General features: G+C 55.7%; 6 protein-coding genes across 6 annotated transcripts; 5 read left to right on the top strand and 1 right to left on the bottom strand.

The window, feature by feature from the left end:
- The first annotated feature begins 96 nt into the window (after positions 1–96).
- BX661DRAFT_185325 (uncharacterized protein) lies at positions 97–1,612 on the top strand. Its single transcript, XM_051536741.1, has one exon. The coding sequence runs from the start codon at positions 346–348 to the stop codon at positions 1,564–1,566; it is 1,221 nt and encodes a 406-aa protein (XP_051390105.1). The 5' UTR covers positions 97–345; the 3' UTR covers positions 1,567–1,612.
- A 32-nt stretch (positions 1,613–1,644) lies between these two features.
- BX661DRAFT_185324 (uncharacterized protein) lies at positions 1,645–3,063 on the top strand. The gene has a single exon (XM_051536740.1). The coding sequence runs from the start codon at positions 2,071–2,073 to the stop codon at positions 2,818–2,820; it is 750 nt and encodes a 249-aa protein (XP_051390104.1). The 5' UTR covers positions 1,645–2,070; the 3' UTR covers positions 2,821–3,063.
- BX661DRAFT_43202 (uncharacterized protein) lies at positions 2,971–3,964 on the bottom strand. Its single transcript, XM_051539165.1, has one exon. The coding sequence runs from the start codon at positions 3,818–3,820 to the stop codon at positions 3,146–3,148; it is 675 nt and encodes a 224-aa protein (XP_051390103.1). The 5' UTR covers positions 3,821–3,964; the 3' UTR covers positions 2,971–3,145.
- Positions 3,965–6,881: 2,917 nt separating this feature from the next.
- Positions 6,882–8,132, top strand: BX661DRAFT_144860 (uncharacterized protein; the record flags this gene model as incomplete). Its single annotated transcript, XM_051533076.1, has 3 exons — positions 6,882–7,076; positions 7,284–7,649; positions 7,728–8,132. Coding segments are annotated over 3 exons (966 nt in total), but the record flags the coding sequence as incomplete, so codon positions are not given.
- Positions 8,133–8,759: 627 nt separating this feature from the next.
- Positions 8,760–11,687, top strand: BX661DRAFT_185320 (Nup93/Nic96-domain-containing protein; the record flags this gene model as incomplete). The annotated part of the gene is made up of 1 exon (XM_051536739.1): positions 8,760–11,687. A coding segment is annotated over exon 1 (2,641 nt), but the record flags the coding sequence as incomplete, so codon positions are not given.
- A 7,060-nt stretch (positions 11,688–18,747) lies between these two features.
- Positions 18,748–20,769, top strand: BX661DRAFT_144796 (P-loop containing nucleoside triphosphate hydrolase protein; the record flags this gene model as incomplete). Its single annotated transcript, XM_051533070.1, has 2 exons — positions 18,748–19,194; positions 19,333–20,769. Coding segments are annotated over 2 exons (1,884 nt in total), but the record flags the coding sequence as incomplete, so codon positions are not given.
- Positions 20,770–23,396: the final 2,627 nt, after the last annotated feature.

Genomic DNA, 23,396 nt, shown 5'->3' with positions numbered 1-23,396 from the left:
ATCATTGATTGGCAAGAAAATTTTTTTGTTGCTGCTGTTAAAGTCTCGCGTTTGGCTGGAAAATAGAGCGTGCGTTTCAAAAGCTTTCTTGTTCTCTGCTTTTTCTCACTTGCAGGATACAAGAAAAAAGAGAAAGTGCGCCAAAAAAGGCTCAGAATTATTGAATAACGAAAAAACTTCGAAATTGCAGCAGGCCAATTTGCCCCAATCCAATCCAGTCCAGTCCAATTCAATTCAATATCACCATTTTCTTCTTCTTTCGATCGTTAATTCGCCTTGTCTTTATACTAAAAATTTTTACACTTTTTAATTTAAAAAGGAAAATTATACACACACACACACACAATGAGTGGACAAAACATAATTTTTGTTGATGGCGAGTCGTCGTCGCAGATTGAAGAGCTCGCACGCTACATTGGCGGGCTCAAGGAGGAGAGCAACGTGGATTCCTTTGTCAGCGGGCTCGGCGGGTCTGCAGAGGCAGTGCTGAAGGCCAGCCTGGGAGGAGTCCTTGCCAAGGCGCCCGAGGACAAACTTGAGGCCGTGTACAACCAGCTGTTCGCCGTGGTGGCCGGCGCCGAGGACGCCAGCCGCTCCACCGCGCTGGGCGCGGCCACCAAGGCCATCGTCGACGACCTGTCGGCCAACAGCGAGAGCGGCGTCGGGGCGCTGCGCGTGCTCAACAACCTGTACAACCTGCTGGCGGTCGTCGGCGCCGAGGGCAAGGCGCGGTCAGATGTGTTCGAGGGCATGGTGTCGGTGGCCGCGCGCGCGCAGCTGCTGGGCACCCTCGTGCCGCTGGTGTCGCGGCTGCCGTCGATGCTCGGCGAGTGGGGCGTTGCCGCCGAGGACAAGGCGCGCATCCTGCTGGCGCTGCGCACGGCGCTCGACGCGGCTGCGCTGTCGAACGAGGCGTACGAGGCCGAGGTCGTCTTCCTCGAGGTCGTCGGCGCCGAGCACGAGCGGTCCGCCGAGGTCGCGTCGTCGGCCATTGTGCGCTTCGCCAACCTGCTGGCCATCTGCGACATCGACGCCCTGGCCAGCCTGGCCAGCGTGCAGGAGCTCAACAAGCGCGGCGCGCTTGGCGATGCCGGCGCCGTGCTCAACGCGCTGCTGTCGAGCGACTTCGGCCAGTGGGCGCAGTTCGCGGCCGACAAGGCCGGCGCGCTGAAGGCGCTGGGCGTCGACGCCGAGCGCGCGGCCGACAAGGTGCGCCTGCTGACGGTTGCGTCGGTTGCGGCTGAGAACCTCGGGCAGGACGTGCCGTTCGGCGTCATTGCCAAGGCCATCGGCATCGACGAGGACGACGTCGAGCTGTGGATCATCGACGTTATCCGCGCCGGGCTGATCCAGGGCAAGATGAACCAGGTTGCGCGCACCGTGCTCCCCACGCGGTCGACCTACCGCACGTTTGGCGCCGACCAGTGGGAGCTGCTCGCCGAGCGCCTCAGCCAGTGGAAGAAGTCGCTCGAGGAGCTGCAGCCTGTCGTCAACAACGCCAAGCTGATCGCCCAGCAGCAGGCCATGCAGATGGCAGGCCAGTCGCGCGTCACCATCAAAGAGTAGAAAAAGCAAAAGAATGAAAATTAAATAAATAAATTCTTTCACTTTAGCCAGGCGGAGGCAGCAGCGTTGCTTTGCCCCCTTTGCGTCTTTCGCTTATTTTTATTATTTCTTGCCCCAATTTGGCCAATCGAAAATGCACAAGACGCCGATGCAGCTGCTGCCGCCCTCTTTGCCAGAGACCGGGGCCGAGACCGAGACAAATAAGCAGGCACAGGCAGAGACGCAGATGCAGACGCAGCCACAGACAGACGCCGGCGCACTGCCGCCGGCCAGAGCGTATTCCCAAAAGCAGCTCAAAGAGTAAGCACCGCACAAAATCCATTTTTCACGTGGCGCTTGAGCCAGCCTCAGCCTCCAGTCAGCCAGCCAGACAAACAAACTCACATTCTCGCCGAAGGCCCATTTTTTGAGAGGCAGTGTTGTAGGATATGCAGCCTGGAGCGGACGCTCACCGACCGACGCGCCAGAATCGAGTTTCTGCAAAAGGCCACCGAGGCAGCGCTGATGCGAGCGCAGCGGGTCAGCCGGCTGCGGCAGCAGATAGACACACAGCGCAAGCGCGTGGGTCTCCAGAAGCAGCGGCTCGAGGACAAGACCAGGCACGTCGAGCGGGCCGCGCACCTGCTCGAGATAGCGCTCGCGCAGCACGCGCAGGCCAAGGGCGCCATTGTAGCGGCCAGGAGGGACGCCCTGGCGGTGGCCGGCCAGGTGTCGCGCCAGGCCGTGGTCTTGCGGCAGGACCGCATTATCTTCGAGGACCTGCGCGCAATGCTGGCGAGGCAGCGCGCCCTGGCGGTCGGCGACCTGGCCGAGGCGTTTCCGGTCGAGATGGCGATGGACGAGGCCGACTGGACAATATGCGGGCTGCGCGTCAGCAGCGCCGAGGGCGTCCGCGGGTGGCAGGCCAGCGAGGAGACGGCAGCGGCGCTGGGGCTGGTCACTCGGCTGCTGGACGCCCTGGCGAGGTACTTGTGTGTGCCGCTGCGCTTCCCCGTGGTGCCTCGCGGATCGCGGTCGGCCGTGTGCTGCCTGTTCTCGGGGTCCGTCGAGTGGTGGCCGCTGTTCATGCTGCGCGCCGCTGACCGGCCTCGCCTGCACACGGCGCTCAGGCTGCTGGCCGTCGACATCGAGCAGCTGCTGTGCCAGCACGGCATGGAGTCGGTCGATCCCGAGAGAAAGAGGCGCCAACTGTCGCTGCTGCCGAACCTCACGCAGCTGCTGATGGCCATTGAAACAAGCTCATTTGCCCAGTAGCAGCACTGTTTTTATCAGCCACCCAATGTAATCAATACAAAGGACGCATACTCAGCATCTCAGCTTGAAAGAAGAGAAAAGTTGCGCTGGGTGGCGGGGTGGGTGGCGTGATGGTTTTTTTTGAAGAAAACGCAAGTATCAAGTATCAAGCAAGTATCAAGAGTACCATACAATGCAATGGTTCCATTTTCGACCTTGAAGTTTTTTTCCACGCGCGTTTCCTGCCCCCCTTGTCTTCGCCGGTTCAGTAACAACCATTTGCATTTACATTATTTACATTATCGCTCCTTCATTACTTCAATTTGCCTGTCAATTACAATTACAATTACAATTCCACTTTTCCCCACACAATGCTAGCCACATACTCAGGCCCAGCCTCGGGCACTGAGGCAGACACAGACACAGAGGCAGACTCAAACGCAAACGCAGACAACTGGCCATATTCAACAAACGAGTCAACCCAATTAGACGTTAGAAGGGCGAGCTTCAACTCCATAAAGCGAGGGGAGAATGACGAGGAGTATACCGAGGTCACAACAGCAGACACAGCAGATACGGCGACCAGCGGCTCGGCACAACAGAGCGCACCTGAGCCCGGACCAGCACCAGAATTAGCACCAGAACCAGAGCCAGCGCCAGCGCCAGCACCAGCACCAGCACCAGCACCAGCACCAGCACCAGCACCAGCACCAGCAGCTAACTCGGACGCGGGCAGCGACACACAAAAGGCCCCCGCAATGCAATGCGACGATGTCCTAGCGCATGCGTTCTTGGGTTCACTGAGCGAAGTTGCGCTTATACCGGGCACCCTGGCCGAGCCAGCGGCTGCGCAGGCATGCGTCGATACTTTGCAGCCGGCTGATCCACGCTTGGCCAGTGATGCCGATGCCAGGGACACCACCGAGGCATGCAAATCAGACCCTGTTGCCGATGAGTATGATGGATTTGTGCCGTTGGCTGACGCGCCTTGCCTAAAGGAAAGACGGACGCGCAACGACATTATTGTTCTTGTTACACGAAAGGCAGATATTGAAAAGCATAAACGGATTCAGAGACAGAGACAGAGTCAGGTACAGGGCGGCGCGACAGAGTGCACAGACCGTTGTCAGTCGATGGACGCGTGGCACAGCCGGATCAAACGTGTAGTCAGCAGGTATGCTATCACCAATGGGCCAAAGAGCCCGATTCGAGACAAAAAAGGTAGTGTAATGTGTGCATCTTGTTCATAGGCTTGTGGAAATTACCTAGGGACACATACCGCTCCATTATTGCCTTGGAGGTGTATTTCTGTGCTTTGCGATGGCGACATATGTTTTGGCTTTGGCTTTGGCTTTGGCTCCCAATATTTGTCTTGATTTGTTTTTTATTTTTACTGACAACTAATTCCTCCTTTGTCCAATTCACCTTCTTTACTCGTTGTAGGGCCAGACTACGTGCATCTCGAGGCACTTGCCAACGAGTACACTGAATGTCCCCCCACAATCAAAACTGCCATCAAGGCCTGGGCACAGCACATCTGCAAGAGGCGATTGGCAGTGGCATCAGGCGAAATCGCAATGGCTAGTTGGCTGTATGGCGGGTCACCAGCCCGTCTGGGCCGCTTTATATTTAGACATGCAAAGTTGTCTCTGCGCAAAACCAACGATGACAGATGGACGATGGCTGATGAATCCGAATCACCTGGATCACAGCCTTTGTCAGTCGTCAAGAGCGCTTTCAGCATTATGCCGCAGCTGATAATGGCGCTTGGTGCTGAGTCAGCGGCGGTAAAGGCAACATCGGGGGGTTTTAAAGGGGACGAGAGTACCGATGCACCTTGCGGGCAGCTCGAGACCGCCGCCAACGCACTAGTCGATGTCGCACACAAGGCGGCGGACGGCGACGAATGCAATCCCTTGCGAGCTGTTGCTGTTGTGTCCATGGCCAGTGATTACCGCGAGACCCCGCTTGCCGATAATCTGGAGCGCGCGCAGGTTTTGCAGAAGAGCGCTTTGCGGAGACTCGGGCGGAGCAAACGAGTGGCTGCCAAGTCGCCGAGGTCGCCGCGGATGTCGGACTCGCCACACATATTGAATTATTGCGACAGGCAAGCGGCGGCTGGCAATCAGGGCAGCCCCATGGATGTTGATACAAACAACGGGTTGGTTTGGCCGATGCATCGGGCGAGGTGGGCACGCACGGCGCAGCGCAATATCGACTACAACGAGGACAACAGGTTTAACGCGACATTTGATGACGATGACAGTGATAATTTGGAGGACCGTAGGCCGCTCAAGCGGATCAGGGCCGCGTCGAGCTCGGAACACAACGAGGAGGCGGCTTCATCACATTTACTGTTGTCGCCGCGGTTATCGTCGTCGTCATCGTTATTGGCGTTACCCAAGCGCAGTGCGTGTCTCCCGCCTAAGCGCAGGGGTCGTCCACCGAACAGTGAAAAATTGCGTGCTTTTGGTCCAGCCGAGCAAACGGTGACAGCCGGCGATCCAGAGTATGTCGCTATGCAAGGACTGGTTCCAAGACCCGATGGCGACGGCGATGCGTTGTCCAATGGCGATGCGGTGCCCAATGTCCATGCGTCATCCAGCACTGAGTCGCCTACCACGACGGCCTCGGGGCCGGTGGTCTTGGCAAAAACGACACCATTAGTCAGGACAATGTCAGCGCCGATGATCATACTGGCGTTGCAGTCACCGGTCAGAGCATTGTCAGGGGTTGATGCGGCGGCAGAGTCACCAACATTGGGGCCAAAGGCCAACGGAAAGGCCAAACCCAAGCCCAAGGCCAAACCCAGGCGTGGACGAAATGCGATTTATGACCTTGGTGCTCCCAGAATCGACGAACTCATCAGCGCGCAGAACACGTTCATCCGCATCAGCTCAAATAACAACATGCCGACCATGGACCAGATGACGAGAAATGACTTTTTACCTTTGGTATTTAACAGGACAGCGGACGAGCCAGCACACTTTATCATCAGTGCTAGCAACACAAGTACAAGCGATTCGATACGCCGTTACGGCCAGGGACTGCACGAGTACGCAGTTAGCGAGTTCCCGGCGTTGGTCGACCCCGATCTCTGGGTCGCGCAGCAGCAGAAAAAGTACGATGATCTCTTTAGCTCTTCTGGTTCCGAGGGCCTTTCAGTCAAGGTTACCACGTCGGCGCCCAACATGACTTGTCTGATTCTTTCGAAAATTGGTGGCATTATTTTGTGCAGGAACTGCTTGAACAGGAAAGCTGACTGCCCGTGTATGTTTAGAAACACGCGCCTGGTGACAAGCATCATTGTGTCGGCGCCGGGTACTGCAGACATTCCGTTCTTCTCGATGACTCCGATGTTCTTATCTCAGAAGAATCCGTCGGAACCCGAGTTTGATGTTCCGAGGGCTGTGTTTCCATCTCTTCCCATATTGGAGCAGATTGACCAGGCGCACTGGCGGACTATTTACTGCCGCATTTTGACCGCGCCCACACTGCTTCCGGATCTGCAGACCATGCGACTGACAGCCTCCAGGAATACAGCACATAACGGGGTCGAGTATGCGGTGGACACAGAGCTCGGGTGCTCTTCCGCGCCGTGCGTCTACCGCAAGGAGGAGTTGGGTATGCGGCAGCTGTGCGACATCTGCGAGACGACCATCCTGGGCGTCTACATGTCGTGCTCGATGTGCGGCCAGGAGGTGTGCACAGCCTGCTTCGCTGCCTGGGACGACAGCGATGTGTGCCAGCGCCTAGTTCAGAAAGAATTCGGCCCCAAAGTCCTAACGAACAGCTCAAAGTACAAGATTCGTGCATGCAAGCGGATCAACAGCCCGATCAGAGTGAAAGCTCATCACAAAAAGAGCCAGTTTGTGCGTATGTCGCAGCTGGCCGAGGCTGATGTCAAGCGGATTGGGCGCAGCGCGCAGGCGGCAATCGACATTAAAAATGATAAACTGGGAGGCCCCGACTTGTTTGACTGCGACGGGCCTGTCAGTGCTGCAGAGATGGCTGAGTTCGACGAGAAAATCCATCGGTTGAGAGAGCGCGCGCGCGCTGAGTGGGCATACCACGAGTGGGAGATGCCGCCGGTTTATGTAAAAGAGGGCGAGCTCAGCACGCGCGAGTTTTCGCGGCTGTTGCGGCGCGGCATGCCCGTCGTTGTGCGCGAACTGCTCGATAAGCTGAATGCCAACATCTGGACGCCTCAACATTGGATCACTTCCTTTGGGTCCGAGCGCGTCAGCATCCTTGACTGCAAAAATGACGCTGAGCCCGTCGAAGGCGGCGACTGGCCGCTGCGTGACTTTTACCGTTTGTTCGACGGCAACAACGATGTCTACGCGGCGCACTTTGCAGCGTTTGACGAAGCAGAGGAGGCAGCAGCGGCATTGGCAGCGGTCAGAGACAAAGACAAAGCCAAAGTCGAAATAGAGCTGGAGCCGGTGTCAGAGGCAAATGGCAAGGCTAGGGCGACCACCAAGTCAAAGCCCGATCTGCCGCGCTCCACCTGGGCCGAACACAAGACGAGCCTCGAGAATGGCATTCTCAAGCTAAAGGATTGGCCGCCGACGCAGGACTTCCAGCAGCTGCTACCCAGGCACTTCATGCACTTTATGGCGTCGCTGCCGTTCCGCGAGTACACGCAGCGCGACGGCCACTTCAACCTGGTCAACCGCCTGCCGTCTGGCGTCGTGCCACCGGATCTCGGACCCAAGATGTACTGCGCATACGGATCCAGGGACGACGGTGGGGGTTTTGGCACGACCAATCTGCACTGCGACATGTCTGACGCGGTCAACATCATGGCGTACGCGTCGAAGAGCTTTTTGCGCGCCAACAACATCGCTGTGCCAGCCATCTGGACGCCCGAGGAAAGCAGCGCTACTGACAACGTTGAGGCCAGTCCCGCCAATGACAAGGCCAAGACTGCTGCTGCCGTCTGGAACATCTTTCCGTCGGCGAGCCGCGCCACGCTGCGAAAGTTCATCACCGAGCACAAGGCAGAGGGCATGTTCATTTCGGATGCTATTCACGACCAGGCCTTCTTCCTCACGCGCGGCGACCGCCAGCAGCTCTTCGACAAGTATGGCGCCAAGCTCGGGAGCAGCTATGTCATTCACCAAAATCCGGGGGACGCCGTCTTTGTGCCTGCCGGGAGCCCGCACCAGGTGTGCAACTATGCGAACGCAGTCAAGATCGCCATGGACTTTGTCTCCCCCGAACGCGTCGCCGAGTGCAGCGCGCTGACCAAGGATTTTGCGCGCCTCAGGTCGCCTCACCCACGCAGCCACGACAACCTGCAGCTGGTGAAGATTCTGTGGTACACCTTTGCCACCAAGAAATATGTGCCCGAAGCGGAGACGCCGGTGAGGACGCCCAGATCGGCTCGAAAGCCCAAAGCGAGCAAAGCTGGTGCCGAGGGCGCGTCGGCGAGCAAGCTCAAGCCCAAGCCCAAGCCCAAGCCCAAGCCCAAGGACAAAAACATAGTCAAGGCTAAGCTCAAGCCGGGGCCCAAGAAGAGACTGGCCGTAAGGTCCGGGCACGCCCGTGATCCGGATTTCGAAGACGGCGCGTCAGTGGCTAGGCCCAGGGGGAGGCCAAGGTCCAAAAAGAAGCCGGCTTCAAAGCCAGATAGCTCTGCTGGCGCCGACGAGCAAGTAGCGGACGCCGAGACCAGGTCATGGCAAAGCCCGACTCAAACTCCAACACCCGAAGACAAACTTTCACCAGAGCCTACGCCGATTGAGACGCCCAGCAAAAGACACCGGCGGATTGTGGACGACGACGACTATGGCAATGGGAATGGCAATGACTATGACCATGACCATGACCATTGCGCGGCGCCAAACGCTTGATTATTATTTTTGGCATACACACGCGTGCCTCAATCACAGTTTTATTTTATTTTATTCTATTTTTCTCATTTCTCAATTCACTTTTTTCTTTTGCTTTTCGATTCAAAATAATTAAATATTATTTTCTCAGTTTGTTTAGTTAATCGGAATCATGACCAACTCGCTTTCGCTCAGTTCGCTCTTGGAGGAGTCCAAGCGCCTGACCACGCACCTAACTTCAACCGAAATCCCAACCGTTCAGCGCGGAATCGACCTCCTCGAAGCAGAGTCGCGCAAGCTGGTTGCGCGCTCTGTGCGCAATTCGACTGCTGCCTCCGGTCGCACGCTCCTAGACCCGCGCGCGCAATCGCTGCTGGCCAGCTCCGGCGTCGATACGGACGAGCTGACCGAGAACGTCGCTTCGACCGCCATGCTCTCGGCTTTTGAGATGCTGCAGCCGTCCTACGACGCCAATGTTGAGAGCTTTTTGGCCCAGCAGCAGGAGCAGTCCATTGTTAACGCCATCGAGGAGAGCGAGCTGTCGACCCTGGATGATTTTGACCGCAACATGACCGCACACATGCAGCAGGTGTGGGAGGATACCCAGCGCCGCCTGTTCGAAGAGCTTGGCCAGTACCAGGGAACCGAGCCCTCGCCCTTTGCCGCGTCCATCGGTTTGGCCGGCGGCTCGCACGCCGACGGCGTCACAGCTTTTGATCTTGTGGACACTCGCGCCGACGGGCCCAAGGTCGCCCACCCGCGCGTCGAGCGCTACGCACAGGTCGTGCGCAAGCTCAACGATGCTCGCGTCTCTGCCGCCGCGCGCTCATCGTCGGCTGTGCAGTTCGACCTGCTGTCTGGCTTTGAGAAGGCCACAACGGACAGCAGCCAGGAGCTGAAGAGCAAGCAGATCTCGCAGGTGTGGAGCCTCCTGTCCCGGTACGCCTCAACGGGAGGCAGCAACATTGTGGGCGGCGCGTGCGACTATCTAGAGCACACCTTTATTGAGCACATTGACCGCGTCATCGCCCAGTACCCGCACGAGGCCAACGTCGGCGGCGTCCCCTCCGTGCACCGCAAGATCCAGGGCTATCTCAAGGTGCTCTTTGGCCGCCTGGGCCGCGTGCCCACCTTCCTCGAGGTCTTCAACGGTGAGGCCATCTGGGCGCACATGTTCATGCTCTACCGCTGCGGATACCGCCAGGAGATGCTCAAGTATGCTCTGGAGATGGAGGACATCATCACAGACAGCGACCCATGCTTTGTCATACACCTGAAGGCCTTTATCGACCGCACCCCCGGCCTGCACCAGGCGGACTTTGCGGTCACCGCCGCGTCGCTCGAGGACCCCTACAAGGCAGCGCTGTACAAGGTGCTTGGCCGCGGCAACGTCCCGCGCAAGGCCTCATCCGAGGTTGTCCAAACCACTGAGGACTACCTGTGGTCCAGCCTGGTTCAGATTCGTGAGGCTGACGCCATTGCCGCCGCCACATCCTCGGTCCACCCGCGCAGTACGCTGGACGACCTGCAGAAGCTGATGCTCAAGTTTGGCCCCGTTCACTTTGACCCTCACGGCAATAACCCGTTGCTCTACCTGCGTGTCCTGCTGCTGTGCGGGCTGTTTGAGCACGCCGTCGACTACCTCCTGCAGGTCGACCGTTTCCAGATTGAGGCCGTGCACATGGCCATCGCCCTGGCGTTCTATCGCTTGCTCCGCGTGCCATCCGTCGACTCGGCCGAGATGACCGCCACTGCGGCGTCAATGTCCAGCTACCTGGTCGTAGATGCCGGCGCTGCCACTGCCGCCGACGACCACCCGTCGCTCGACTTCTCGCGCATGGTTATTCACTACGCCCGCGCGCTGCCCGACTCTGCCGCCGACGACGCCATCAACTACTTGCTGCTTCTGACCCTGCCGACCGACAACAGCAGAAACAGCAACAGCAACAACGCTGTTCGTCAGCGCGCCCAATGCGAGCAGGCGATTGTGCGCATCCTGTACGAGAAGCAGGACTACGCCCATTTCCTCGGCGACATCCAGTCCGATGGCACGCGCCGGCGCGGCTTCCTCGAGCGCTACCTGCCACTTATGGGCATTACCACGAGCGAGCAGTTCTCTCAGGCCATCATCCGCCGCCTCGCCGACCGTAGCCGCGATGAGGGTCGCCTGGCCGACACTGTGCTTCTGTACAACCTGGGAGAGCGCTACAACACGGTGCTCAACGTCCTTTGCAAGCAGCTCGGCGAAGTGCTCTATGTCCACGCCAACTCGGGGGCCAGTGCCGCGTCGCTTGCCAGCACCGGCGAGTCGATGGGCCTGGAGGATGTTGATGGGGTGGCGCGCGCTGTGCTCGCCCATTATAAGCAGCGCGAGCATATTGCGCGCGCGCTCGACGATCGCGCTGTCACCACGTGTACCACACTGCTGGCCGTCATTGACTTTCTCACCTGCCATCAGCGCGGCGCGTACGAGGACGCCTTGCAGATAATCGAGTCCACGCAGCTCTTACCCCTTGGATCGACGGCAGACAGCGCCGCTGCCTCCTTGACTGCTGGCCAGTACGCTGAGCGCGTGCGCTCTCTGGATGACTCGATCACTCGCAACTTCTCGCTCATTCTGCTTGTCGCCATGGATACTTTGTCGCGCCTGTACGCTGGCCTGAAGGAGTCGCCCTTCCTGGACGCCGTCAAGCAGGCCAACATGCAGATCTTGCGCAAGAAGGCTCGCTGCCTTATGGTCTTTGCCGGCATGATCCAGTTCCGCATGCCCTCAGACACTTACGCCAAGCTCAATCGCATGGACGTGTTTATGAACTAGATTTAATGCACCAGCGCAATTTGATATTTGTGATGCGAATAAAACGGTTTTCAGCGATTAGTTTTGTCACCCGGATAATTTGGATTCCAGTCCGAACGATGTTGATGCATCCATCTGTCTTGCTTGAGCGGCGTGGCGATGGCAGAGTCAAATAAGCCTGACAAGTGTATTAAGTTCCGCTTTTAATCATAATCATTGAGCAGACTGTTACGCGCAAAAATAAAGCATCGTACAAATATAAGTTTGGTTTGAAGATAACATTGGTTTTGATATGCAAAACAAATGAGTTGAGATTTTCTGCACATTTGCCAAAAAAGCTACACGCCAATGTGTTTGTGGATGTCGGGCAATTTTTAAATTTGTCATTTGAGAGCACAATTGCAGCTGATATTCGCAAATATGAAATCTAATATGGCTTGTATTTAGTGCGATGCAGCGGTATTATTCGAACATTCTTGGGGAATCCACTGATATTATTCTAAAACAAAGTGAGGTTAATATTATTTATTTGATTTGTCATTTATTGTCTAGCAAAACAAACTGATACTGTATTTTTGAGCGCCGTGCAAAAGTTTATTTTAAACAGGTTTTGTATTCTAGTAAATATAATGTGCGCGTGGTTGATAAATAAACAGATTTGGTCAAAACACAATGTCAGCTGTTGGCTAGCGCAAATACCAACACATATAATACAATAGACATAAAGAAAGCAGTGTCAGCTACATGTAATTTTACGTAAAATCGATGGCAAATTATTTGCAAGGTTCCATTCTAATTAAAAAAGGACTTGCAAAACTAAAGTGGTAATGCGTATTCCAATTGCTCTCGGATTGTCATATTTGATGGTGGCCGCTGCGTGAATGTTTAAGTTTATATAAAAGTTCAAGTAGTTGTGGATTCTTCTGCCATATTAGATATAGATATAGAAATTGCAGATCCTGCTCAGCTGAGAGTTTGTTCTGTAAACAAAAATTATTTGCGCGCTTTCCATCACGCCGATATACGGCAGCAAGAACGATGTCCATTTGTTAATAAAAACGCGCTGGCGGACCTTCAGTCCAAATATTGCGTATTTGCTTTTGTGTTTTGCAGTTAATTCGCAATATTCTTCTTATTTTTGATCAACACCAACTTTTGATTGACCAAAAAAGCCGCAATCCTACCATTTCTTTTCTTTTCCTCTTGTATATTTTATGTATTTATTTGCATTTGAATTATCCTGTATTTTTATATTCTCAATTCACTCATTCACTTTATTTGTCATTCAAAATTGAACACCACGTTAAGAAACCAACGACGCCATAAACGGTTTTATTTTGAACAGCGGATTCGGCACTCTGCAAACCTTTCTTATTTTCAACTTGAATCGAGCGACAAATCAGCGGCCAAATCGCAGCTTGGGCGCAGAAATCCGGCGTTATTATTATTTTTATATTGTCCAACCAACCAACCGAACAAACGAACGAACGTCATAACACAGAAGTTGCAGCAGCAGCGGCAGCAGCAGCGGTCTGTTTTTATACTTTTGTTGGTAGCTTTCTCGAACGACCACACTGTAAGCACACAGCCGATTCATTGGCACGATCTATTTTGCGCGGGCCGTCGTCAAAACAGCCTCGCGCTCTACAGTCTCGATATTCTAGTATGCCACTGCCAACGCTAATATGTTTCACCTTATCAATCCCACTTTTGCAGTCGTGGCGCAAGCGCTGTTTTTGGAAGCGGTCTCTACTTGCTAGCAGCCACCCCAAATATCACAAAGCACAAAACACAAGCTCAATGTAAGTACGCAGCTCGATCATTCACTTGCTTTATTGGCTTTGGCATCATCAATACACACATACACACTTGTTATTGTATTTAATGGCATATCACTGCAAACAGTGCTAATTCCAAAATTAATTTGTTAACCCATACGAGTTTCCTGTAGCCATGACAGATCAGCCTTATCAGCGGTCACACATTTATCCATATCGTTCGCGTGACGCGCGACCTCGGAGTCACCAGCAACACGCTGTCGCACATATCAGCGACTCTGATGACGACGTGTTATCTCCATTTGTGTTTAATTTTGCCAGCGATTCTAGCGATGCGGAAATATTTAATAGGCCGCGGGGTGCTCGGCAGGTGAGCATGGATGAGCAAATGAGCTGCTATGATGCACACGGTGGGTCCTGCTCACCTCCGTCATCGCCGTGTTCGCGCCGCATCTATCTATACTCTGCGCACTTCACTGGCAGGTTTGCACTCGTCCGCTGCGACGAAAGTGATGACGATTTTGATCCCGAGGACATGGTCCCGGCTGATGTCCAGACCATGGCAGCGCGCATTGCGGATGTGACAATGCAGACTACCCCATCACTTGATCACATTGTGGCCGCCCAGGTCGCGATAGCCGCAGCGAATGCATCTTCGAGAAGTCACAGCCACAGCCACAGCGAGGGTGAGGGCGAGGGCATTGGTTTCAGCCACTCGAGCAGCAGCAGCGACGACGTTGGTACGGATAGCGAAACCCAGTCTTTGGATATGATGATCAGCAATACATCTGAAATGAATGTCGACGTCGATGGATATGCTGCGCTGCAGACCATGCAGCTTGACCAGCCGCTTGCCGATAGCGACCACGCTCCGGGCATTGCAGCCGCCAGCAGTACACTGCGTGAGTGCGCGCTGCCTTATCTTGGTTCAGAGACCAACTCAGAGCTGCTCGTCCAGCAGCAGCAGCAGCAGTTGGACGAGCGGGCAGCAACACCATCCATGCAATCGCCTACCACACACAGATATGCGCCGATCGTACCGCCACTGGCACTGTCAGCGTCGCGCCAAAACTCGTTGCAGCTGTCGCCGATACTCGCGCTTGGTGACAGTGCAGTATTATCTTTGCCGCTGCACGCCGCAGGTCTGGCGATTGAACACACATCGCTAGTCACCACACTGCCGACACTGCCCGAGGTGCACGGCCAACCCCAAAACGGCGGGCAAGAGCTGCAGTCAAGTGGAGACCATGATACGTTGTCTTTGCATGCACAGCAACCGGATCAGAGCCGTGCTCGGGACAGCGGGCATGTCATTTTGCAAGATCATGGTTGCGTGAAGGAAAGAGGTCTCGGTGATCTGCCCATCGCCAGTGTAGTTGTGGCGAGCAATGCGACCCTTGAGCACAATCAGGACGCTGGTCAGCAGCAGCCGAGAGCATGCAAACACAAGCACACGCAGTCTTGCGAGTATAGCTCTAGTGACCAAGCATTTGCGCCGGACTGCGGCCTTCAAGCGCATGCCTCTGTGCGTCGCAGCAGCAGTGGCAGCCTTACCACAGCAAAGGGTCTTGTCGTCAGTGACTCGAGCTGTCTAACGAGTGCATTGGCCATGGCTTCGGCAGCATCCAAGCAGCCACACGCACGCGACACCAAAAAGAGTGCACAGACTGCCAAGTCTGAGCTCACAGTGGCGGCATCGGCCGATCCAGAGCAGCTCGTCTATGCGTTGGGCACGGTCAATGCTTATCAGAATATCGACGACCGGCGCGCCAGCGAGCATGCGCGCAAACCACAAGTGTGTCTTGCAGCGCAGTCGTTTGCACGTGCACAGAGCGAGGATGCTGGTGAGGACGAGGATAGCACTGGCGACCAGGCGTCTGCTCAGGAAAAGGTGGATTTCCTGGCGCGAGTGTCGCCCGCAACGGCAGATGTTTGGCAACATGAGCCGCATAGTTTGGAAGCCAAGCAGCAGGTGCAGCAAGCTCTGCCTGCCAACCCTGCTGTGGCGGCAGAGGGGGCAAAGAAGCGACGCATAGCCCCTTTCTTGGTGAGCACTGAGTTGACTACGCAACCGACAGGGAACCTGATGGCCCAGCAGAACCAGCAGTTGGTGAGCAGTGCCGGCATATCGGCCTTGCTGTTGTCATTGCACACAGAGGCAGAGGCAGCGGCCACAGTGCCACAGCTGGATCCTGTTTCGGCGCGCAATCAGCTGCAGGCTATTTTTGTCAGCTGTGGTTCTGCTGGGTCTGATACAAGCGCAGGCCGAGTGCTGAGCAATGCGAGACAGCACCGCCGCGCACTCGCGTCATTGGACTACTCAGCCGATCAGCCGCCTTGCGCTGTGGACTTTCAATTCGTCGCTGGCGATACGTTTTGGTTCCGCCGCCTCGCCAGCTGCAAACTCACTAGCAGCAACGCGCAGCGCGTCGAGTGGATGACTGCGCGCGCGCGCAAGGGCGGCGGCAAGGGAATGCATGAGTGCGATGCTGGCGCCATGGATGCGAACTCAGCCAGCGCGCGGCTCTGGCACAATATGCAGCGGGTCCAGGCATGGCACTGGCAGCACGTAGCGACCGTCGATGGCATAGCTTACGGCAACCTTGGCTCGCACATCGATGATTCAATTTTGGGTGTGACAGCAGCAGCAGAAGCAACAGCAGCAGCCAGCGCCAAAGACTACGATGCCACCAACGACGAAGACAAGGTGCTGCCGATTTATGGCGACTCAGAGTCAGAGGGCGAGTATCCCGACGATCTGCTGCGCGAGATGGACGCCGAGCGGCGCGATGTTGACAAACACAGGGCCAGAGCCGAAAACATCGAGAGACAGCGCGTCGAGCTCGTCAGAAACATTGTCCAGGAGAGGAAGACACAGTTTGAGAGCGACTGGCAGACGCGCGTGCGGCCCAAGCTCGAGGCGCTTGCGTACAAAAGCTGGAGGCGGCATATCGGCAGGCGCGCGCGGCTCGAGGGCGAGCTCGCCAGGCTGAGCATACAGCGCTTGCCCAACGAAGAGAAAAGCGTATTCGAAAGCGGCTGCTCGTCGCGGCGCGAGCTGGTCACACTGTGCGAGGGATTCCACTTGACCATCAACCAGATCGCCGAGACCAAGTGGATGTTGCAGCTGATTAGCTTGCCTTGTCCGCCGCACCCCATTCGCAAGCAGCGGTGCTCATCGCTGTCGTCCTCCGCAGTGGCAAATCAAGCGCAGAGATACAGCGCGCTGCTTAAAGGGCACGGCCAGTTGCCAGAAACCAAGGGCGTTGATAGTGGCAGTGGCAGTGGCAGTGGCAGTGGCAGTGGCAGTGGCAGTGGCAGTGGCAGTGGCAGTGGCAGTGACAGCGCCAGTGATAGCGACAGCGACAGCATGGTCGGTTTTATCGACGATGAAGACGATATTAGAGTCGGCAGCAATCCACTCATTAACGCTTATGGCCGCAGGATTGGCAGCGACATGGCCGATGGTCCAAATAATGGCCCTCAGTCACAGGGTCGCTCGTCACAAAAATTGGCTCAACAGCCGGCCTCTAGAGTTGCGGCGGGCAGTTTGGCGGGCAGTTTGGCGGGCAGTTTGGCGAGCACAGATGCGGGTGCGAGTGTGATGTCGCCGGTACAGCAAAGGCTAAGCCAGCAGCTGCATGGTCGCCCGCTGTCATTAGAAGAGGCGGCTCTGGCAGCCGAGGAGGCGTTGCTGATCAAAACCAAGGGCAAGGAGCTAGCAAAGTATCGCGAGGCAGTCAGTCGGCGGTACGCCCACAATCGGGCCCCCACAGCCCGCAGCCAACGCTCGCGCGTAGGCTTAGACTTGGGCCCAGACCAAGGCGAAAGCAAGGCCCAAGCACACGACAACGCCAGCGTTGCTGTGGGCAAAGACACGGACGAAAAGGGCAGAGCTACTCGACAGAGTGCTCAGCAGCCAACTGGGTCTCCTGTCATCACAACAACTGTTGCCATGTCGAACGAGCAGTTTGTACGCGAGCTGCGCCAGCACAGTGCCGATGAAATTCACGATGCGGCGATGTTCTTTGTCGTGCGCATGATGCGTGGATTGGAGTCGCTCGCCGATCTAGAGGCCGGGCGGCTGAGCCCAGACTGCCCCGAGCACATGCCTGCTGTCAGCATGCGCATTGCGCTGCGCATGTGGAGCGAGTTTATGCAGTGGATCAATGTCCCGGGAGACCCGATTCCGGACAACCGAGCCATGCCAAACACCAAGACAGACTCTCGCAGTGCGAATGATACGGGCGATGCGGCGCTGGTGGTAGTGACGTACCCCAACTCCAAACAGCGCGACGAGCAATTGGCAATCATCAGGTCGGAGCTGGAGCGCACGCCGCATCCGTCTGTAACAGATGAGCAGCAGCGCCATGAGCTTCGGCGTATGTGCCACGACACCTCGCTGGTCGCGCGGTCGCTCATCGAGTGCCCCTTGCCCGTGTGGCGTGTTGGCCACGCCCGCCTTAAAAGCGCCAGCGCAAAGAACACCAGAGACGCAGTTTTTGCTAGCTTTAAGCGCGTCAAGCGAACTAATGGATGCAGTGGCGGCGGCAGCAGCGATGGCAGAAGCGCCCTTTCGATTCACAGATGGTGCTTGCCAAAGCTAGCGCGCTTGGTACAAGAGATCAAGGAAATTCGCAGGGCTGCGTTTGCCGCGTTTTTCCATTGGCGGCGCACTTGTCGCGTTGAAGCAGAGGGCGCGGAGAAGCAGCCGACGTCGCCATTGGGCGTTGACTCTTATGGCACTGCTCGTTCCTATGGCCATGAGGGTGGCGGTGTTGGCCAGTTCGACGGTATCAACGCGGTCGAAGACGATGCCGGTGTTAATGCCGATGCCGATGCCGATGCCGATGCGCAGAGCGTTTGCGAGGACGGCGAACTGAGTGATAGTGGCAGCCAGCCTGACAGCAAAATTTCAGCGAACCGGAAACGCCGGCGTAGAGAAGTGCCCGTGCATACCGAAAGCCAAGAGGTTTTGGAGATGCGGCAGCGCGAGAAGCAGGCAGTGCTAGATCTCAAGCGGCGCGCAAAAGAGCAGGAGGCCGATATTGCGCGCAAGCGCATGCGATCCGAAGGCACTCACAACGCAGCCGCCGCTATGCATGCCAGCGCGGGCTTGGGCGCGGCTGATGAAGACGAGGTGCTGACTTCGGGCATAAACCTTGTGCGTCCACCGGCGCAGTTGCTGCTCTCCCCACTGGCACGGCTGGCATCGTTGAAGCCATTGGCTCCGCCCATGATGGCGCACACATTGACACCACTGCCGCAAGTTGTTCCAGAGTTTGACGTCAGCACAATCGGCACGCCCGTGCATATCAATCTTGGGCACGAGGCCGATCAGCGCGACGTGTTTGTGCCGGGGTTCATTGGCAGCCACCTGAAGGAGCATCAGGTCGAGGGCGTCCAGTTCATGTGGCAGAACGTGGTCGCGCTCAGCGATCACAACTCGGCAGCTGGCGACAGCGACAATGGTGGCAGCAAGAGCAAGCGCGCTGCCCACATGCCAAAGCAGCATGGCTGCGTGCTCGCGCACTCGATGGGCCTGGGAAAGACACTGCAGACGGTTGCGTTCGTGTACACTTTGCTCAATGAGATTCTGGAGGGCAGCGCCGATTTTGCGCACTCGACATTTGGCACCCGCCGCGTGCTCGTGCTATGTCCGCCTACGGTGCAGTCGAACTGGGCGGCCGAGTTTGAAAAGTGGACGGGCGTCGGCCACACGATATTGTCTTTGTCAAAGCCAAGGGGGCCCGTGCTGCCTGCGCCGTACGACGCGGCGTCGGATCCTGTCCAGCAGCAACGTGTCTTGCACGCAGTGCGGGTTCGGGCGCGGCGGGTCATCACGCAGGTCGTAAGCTTTGGGGCGATGACCAGCAGCAAAATGCAGATGGCGGCGCTGAAGTCGTGGCATGCTCATGGCGGCGTGCTTATAATGGGGTACCATGTTTTCCGGAGGCTTGTGCAGCGGGCCACCACTGCCACCGTTGCTAGCAGCGACAAGCCCGCTGATGCAGACGGACGGTTGCCAGATTCGGCACGGTCCATGCCGTGGTCGGGATTGGCGACTAGCACCAACGGTCTGGCAGCACCTACATCGCCGAATGGCACTTGGCAGCAGCAGGATTTATTGCGCAAGTATCTGATCGACGAGGGGCCGTGCCTGGTGATTGCCGACGAGGGCCACTGTATTAAAAACCCCGAGACACAACTGGCAAAGGCAGCCAACATGCTGAAGACGCGCGCACGCATCTGCCTGACCGGGTACCCTCTGCAGAACCGGATCGAAGAGTACTGGACGATGGTTGACTTTTGCTACCCACAGTTCCTTGGCGATCTGGCAGACTTTCGCTACCGCTACATCAAGCCGATCAACGATGGCATGTATGTGGACGCAACTAAAGACGACAAGCGCCGCAGCAAGCTGCACATGGGGATGCTGCAGAAGCTGCTCGAGACGATGGTCGACCGGCGCGACTCGGGGCTGCTATATCACGAGCTACCGCGCAAGGTTGAGTATTTTATATCGTGCCCACTGACGCCGATGCAATCGCAGCTGTACATCGAGTACCTCGCGCGTTTTGCGGGAATCGGGCTTGGGGCCAGGGAGGGGACCAATATCGGGCTGTTGCAGCACGGCCACTTGCTGCTGACCATATGCAACCACCCGGCCGTGTTTAAAGCGTCAGTTGAAGAAAACCGCCGCCGTCGCCAGCAGCAGCAGCAGCAAAGACAGAGGCAGCAGATACAGCAGCAGGCGGATTTGTCGGCGATAATAGATGATGTAGCGGATATTGCGGCCATCGATGAGGAAGGCAAGTGTGATGGCGACGAGTTGACCAGCCGCATTGCCGACGACGACGCGTGGTGCCGCGAGATTTACGAAAGGCACTGCGGGAGCAGCCAGCCGGGCATTGCTATCGCGGATGATATCGCGGATGATATCGACAACAGCGGCGTGCAAAATCCCGAGCACAGCACGAAAGTGCGCATGGCGCTGCACATCATCCGCGAAAGCATTGCTTGCGGTGAACGCGTGCTGGTATTCTCGCGCAGCATCCCGACGCTCGACTACTTGCAGCGGGCCATCGAGCACGCAGGCATTGCGGGCTGCGATGGTCAGAAACAGAAAGGGCGGATCCAGAGCACACCCAATAAGATGATGCGCATTGACGGCGCGACGCCCGTCACCCACCGGCAGAGCTTGATCGATGGGTTCAACGCCGACGACTCGCTGTATCGCGTGTTCTTGATTTCTTCGGGCACTGGGTCGATCGGGATCAATCTGGTTTCGGCTAGCCGCGTTATTCTGTTTGACATTGGCTGGAACCCGCTGTACGACGACCAAGCAGTCGCTCGCGCGTACCGCTACGGTCAGAGGCGGCGGGTGTACGTGTATCGGCTGCTGACCACCGGCACTTGGGAGGATCGGCTGCTCAGCAACAACATTTTCAAGGTTGGGCTCATTCGGCGTGTGGTTGACAAGCAGACAATGAACCGGCGCGTGTCGAAACAAGATTCACAAAAGTACTTGCAGCTGCCGCCAGCGCGTCCGCCCTTGATTACTGGCGACAAAGTTGTGAAATTGGCGAGCGAGTACGAGGACGACTCTGTGTTTACTGGTCTACTGGCGGCGTTCAGTTCGCAGATATCTAGAGTGACGCCGCAAGCGACGCTGTTGGCAAACGAGGACGACCCACTGCATCCAGATGATCTGGCAGCGCTGAACGCATATGTGCTCCGAGAGAAGCAGCGGCTTGGCCAGCTGCCGCCATCGCCGGGCGCGAATTCAGCTGATGCGGCGACAATACTCAATGGATTGGCGATTTTGCCACTGCTGTCACCGCCAGCACCGGCACAAACACTAACAGCGGATTCAGCATTGGCAGCGCTGCGGTACCCACAGCAGGCGCGCCAAGTGCAAGCCGTGACACAGCGACCTGCAGGGTACCAGCGGGCCACACACTGGCCATCGGCATCAGCACTGCCATTGACCCGGCCATTCAGTTCAAATTTGGATTCGCAGCAGCATCAGCAGGACCGCGCAGAGCCACGGATGGGAGCAAGGCCAGGGACTGTATTGCCACACGGCGCCAGCATTGTTGGTACCAGTGGAATGCATGCAACGCACCCGTTGCGCCCAGTCGCAGCAACATTGGCGGTCCCGCCATTGATGTTCGGCGCTGCCGGTAATTGTAAGTATCGGACGCAATTGCACAATAATGGTCAGAGTGAGAGAGAGAGTATTTGTGTATATATGTTTATTGCTAATTGGCACATCAATGTGTTTTGTATGCGGATTTGTTTATATTTCGTATCATTGTTTTTTTAAGTAGCAACCACGTCGTCGAGCAAAATTGTCAGCGGCAGGAACAATGGCACCGGCACAGCTGCCGGCGCTGTTAAGCGCATGGCGCAGCCCAACAAGGCAGTCATCTCTGTTGAAAACATGCCCGTGATCTTTGTGATGGCGATGCTGCACAAAATCTACACACGCATTGTCATGTTGCCAGACGTGGTTTGTGGCACGGTCAATCACGAGGAGCTGGAGCTGTTGAAGCTGATTATTCTGTGGTCCGGCGAGCTCGATAAGTATGTCGACAAGAGCCGGGATGGATATGAGCAGCGGCAGAAAACCCAAATACACATGGCGTCTCACTGGTTGACACGGCCATCGGATATTTACAAGATCGTGCCGATGCTGCACCGGCAGGACGATAGGTTTCTGACATTGGTCATCCAGCGAATGGAGAGCACGAAAAGCAGTGCGACCACGGCTCAGCGATGAAATTTGTTTGGTGACATCAGGTCTGTCATTGCGGCACAGGCGGTGTAAGGTGAGTGAGCGCGTGGGCCCTCAATTTTATATTTATAAATTCAAGGTGACCAAACGCTTAAAAAGAATTTAAACAGCTCTTTGTTCGGATGGTTACAAGCGCAGCCTCCAAGGTATATCTGTCCAGCTCTGCAGCATTGACAGAGCTGATCTCTTGATTCAGATTAAATGCAAGCAGCAAAAGTCGGTAAAAGAATTATATAGGAAATGTATAAGAAAGCGCGATAGCTCAGGAAAAGCTTGGATTTCGGGGCGGTTAGTTGCTCCAGGCAGGGATCCATAGTGAGGCCCGTGGCTGGTGCCAATTCCAAATGCTAGACGCGTCGCAAGGCGTTGATAGCGCGAGGACGAAGCTCCGAGGCATTAGGAGCGAGGCGCAAGTCTATAAAATAGAATGAAGCAGAGATAGCAGATTTTTGCGGCGCGAAATTTTGAGTTTTGGGCGGGGGAGCAAAAAGCGCAGAGCGCTTTTCGCAAATAGATAATAAATAGGGATTCAGCCCTAGTTTGTTGTTTAAAAACAATTTATTGAATTAATCCCCGAAAAGTAAACTAAACTATAAAAGTAAAACTATGGCGGAGCTTGAGAGCAGATGCTATTGAGCGACCATGGGTGATGAGGCGCCCTGTAAAAAGCGTGGCAGTGACTGGCAGTATTGGATATTAGGCGGTCCTATAACAAAAAGAAATTAGCTGAGAAACATAGTTGTAAATTGAGCGTGTGTAGTCATCTGGTGGCGATTTCTTGTGATGGGTGTCGAAAAGAGAAAACAAAGAAAATGAAAAACCGATGCCACGAGAAGGAGCGGCGCGCACGAGTTTATTTAAGCAGGTGGCTGAACGGCAGGCAAAAAAGATGCTAAAATATTTTGGCACTGCAAGCGCTTTTTTTGATCCGCCTTTTTATTACACCATGCACCCGCTATTATTTGGTTGGGGAGATGAGCAAAAAAGGAAATTGCGTGCGTGTGGATATCGGAAGGCCAAATCAAGCAGCATGTTTTTTGTATGTCCGCTCAATTTTAACGTGTGTAGTGCAAGCGAACAAATAAGAAATATAAAAATATATTTCAGTGGCCATTCATACTCACCGTCACAGCACAATTCAAAAAGCGTTGAGCGTGAGAGAGAAAACAATAATCGAGATGAATAAAGACATGCACCACCGATCTCACGTGCATTCAATTACATAAAAAGCACTTTAAATATCCGAGTCCGCACATTTCATTCTCCAATTTAAAGCGGAGTAGTGCGGGACGCAGCTATCTGTCCCTCATTTTCCGCTGTTTAAAAGTGGGAGTAATCCGACATTATATCTGAAAATGGTCAAAGTCACTGAGAGCACGCGCAGA

Source organism: Kickxella alabastrina (genome assembly GCF_025024165.1).
Source record: "Kickxella alabastrina strain RSA 675 chromosome Unknown BX661scaffold_18, whole genome shotgun sequence".
NCBI classification, from domain to species: domain Eukaryota; kingdom Fungi; phylum Kickxellomycota; class Kickxellomycetes; order Kickxellales; family Kickxellaceae; genus Kickxella; species Kickxella alabastrina.
The sequence above is the reverse complement of the archived record's forward strand: the minus strand, read 5'-3'. Positions and strand labels throughout refer to the sequence as shown.

Bases quoted from the DNA above. Each gene is read 5' to 3' on its own strand.
- BX661DRAFT_43202 (XM_051539165.1), bottom strand. From the start codon at position 3,820: ATGTCGTTGCGCGTCCGTCTTTCCTTTAGGCAAGGCGCGTCAGCCAAC.
- BX661DRAFT_185324 (XM_051536740.1), top strand. From the start codon at position 2,071: ATGCGAGCGCAGCGGGTCAGCCGGCTGCGGCAGCAGATAGACACACAG.
- BX661DRAFT_185325 (XM_051536741.1), top strand. From the start codon at position 346: ATGAGTGGACAAAACATAATTTTTGTTGATGGCGAGTCGTCGTCGCAG.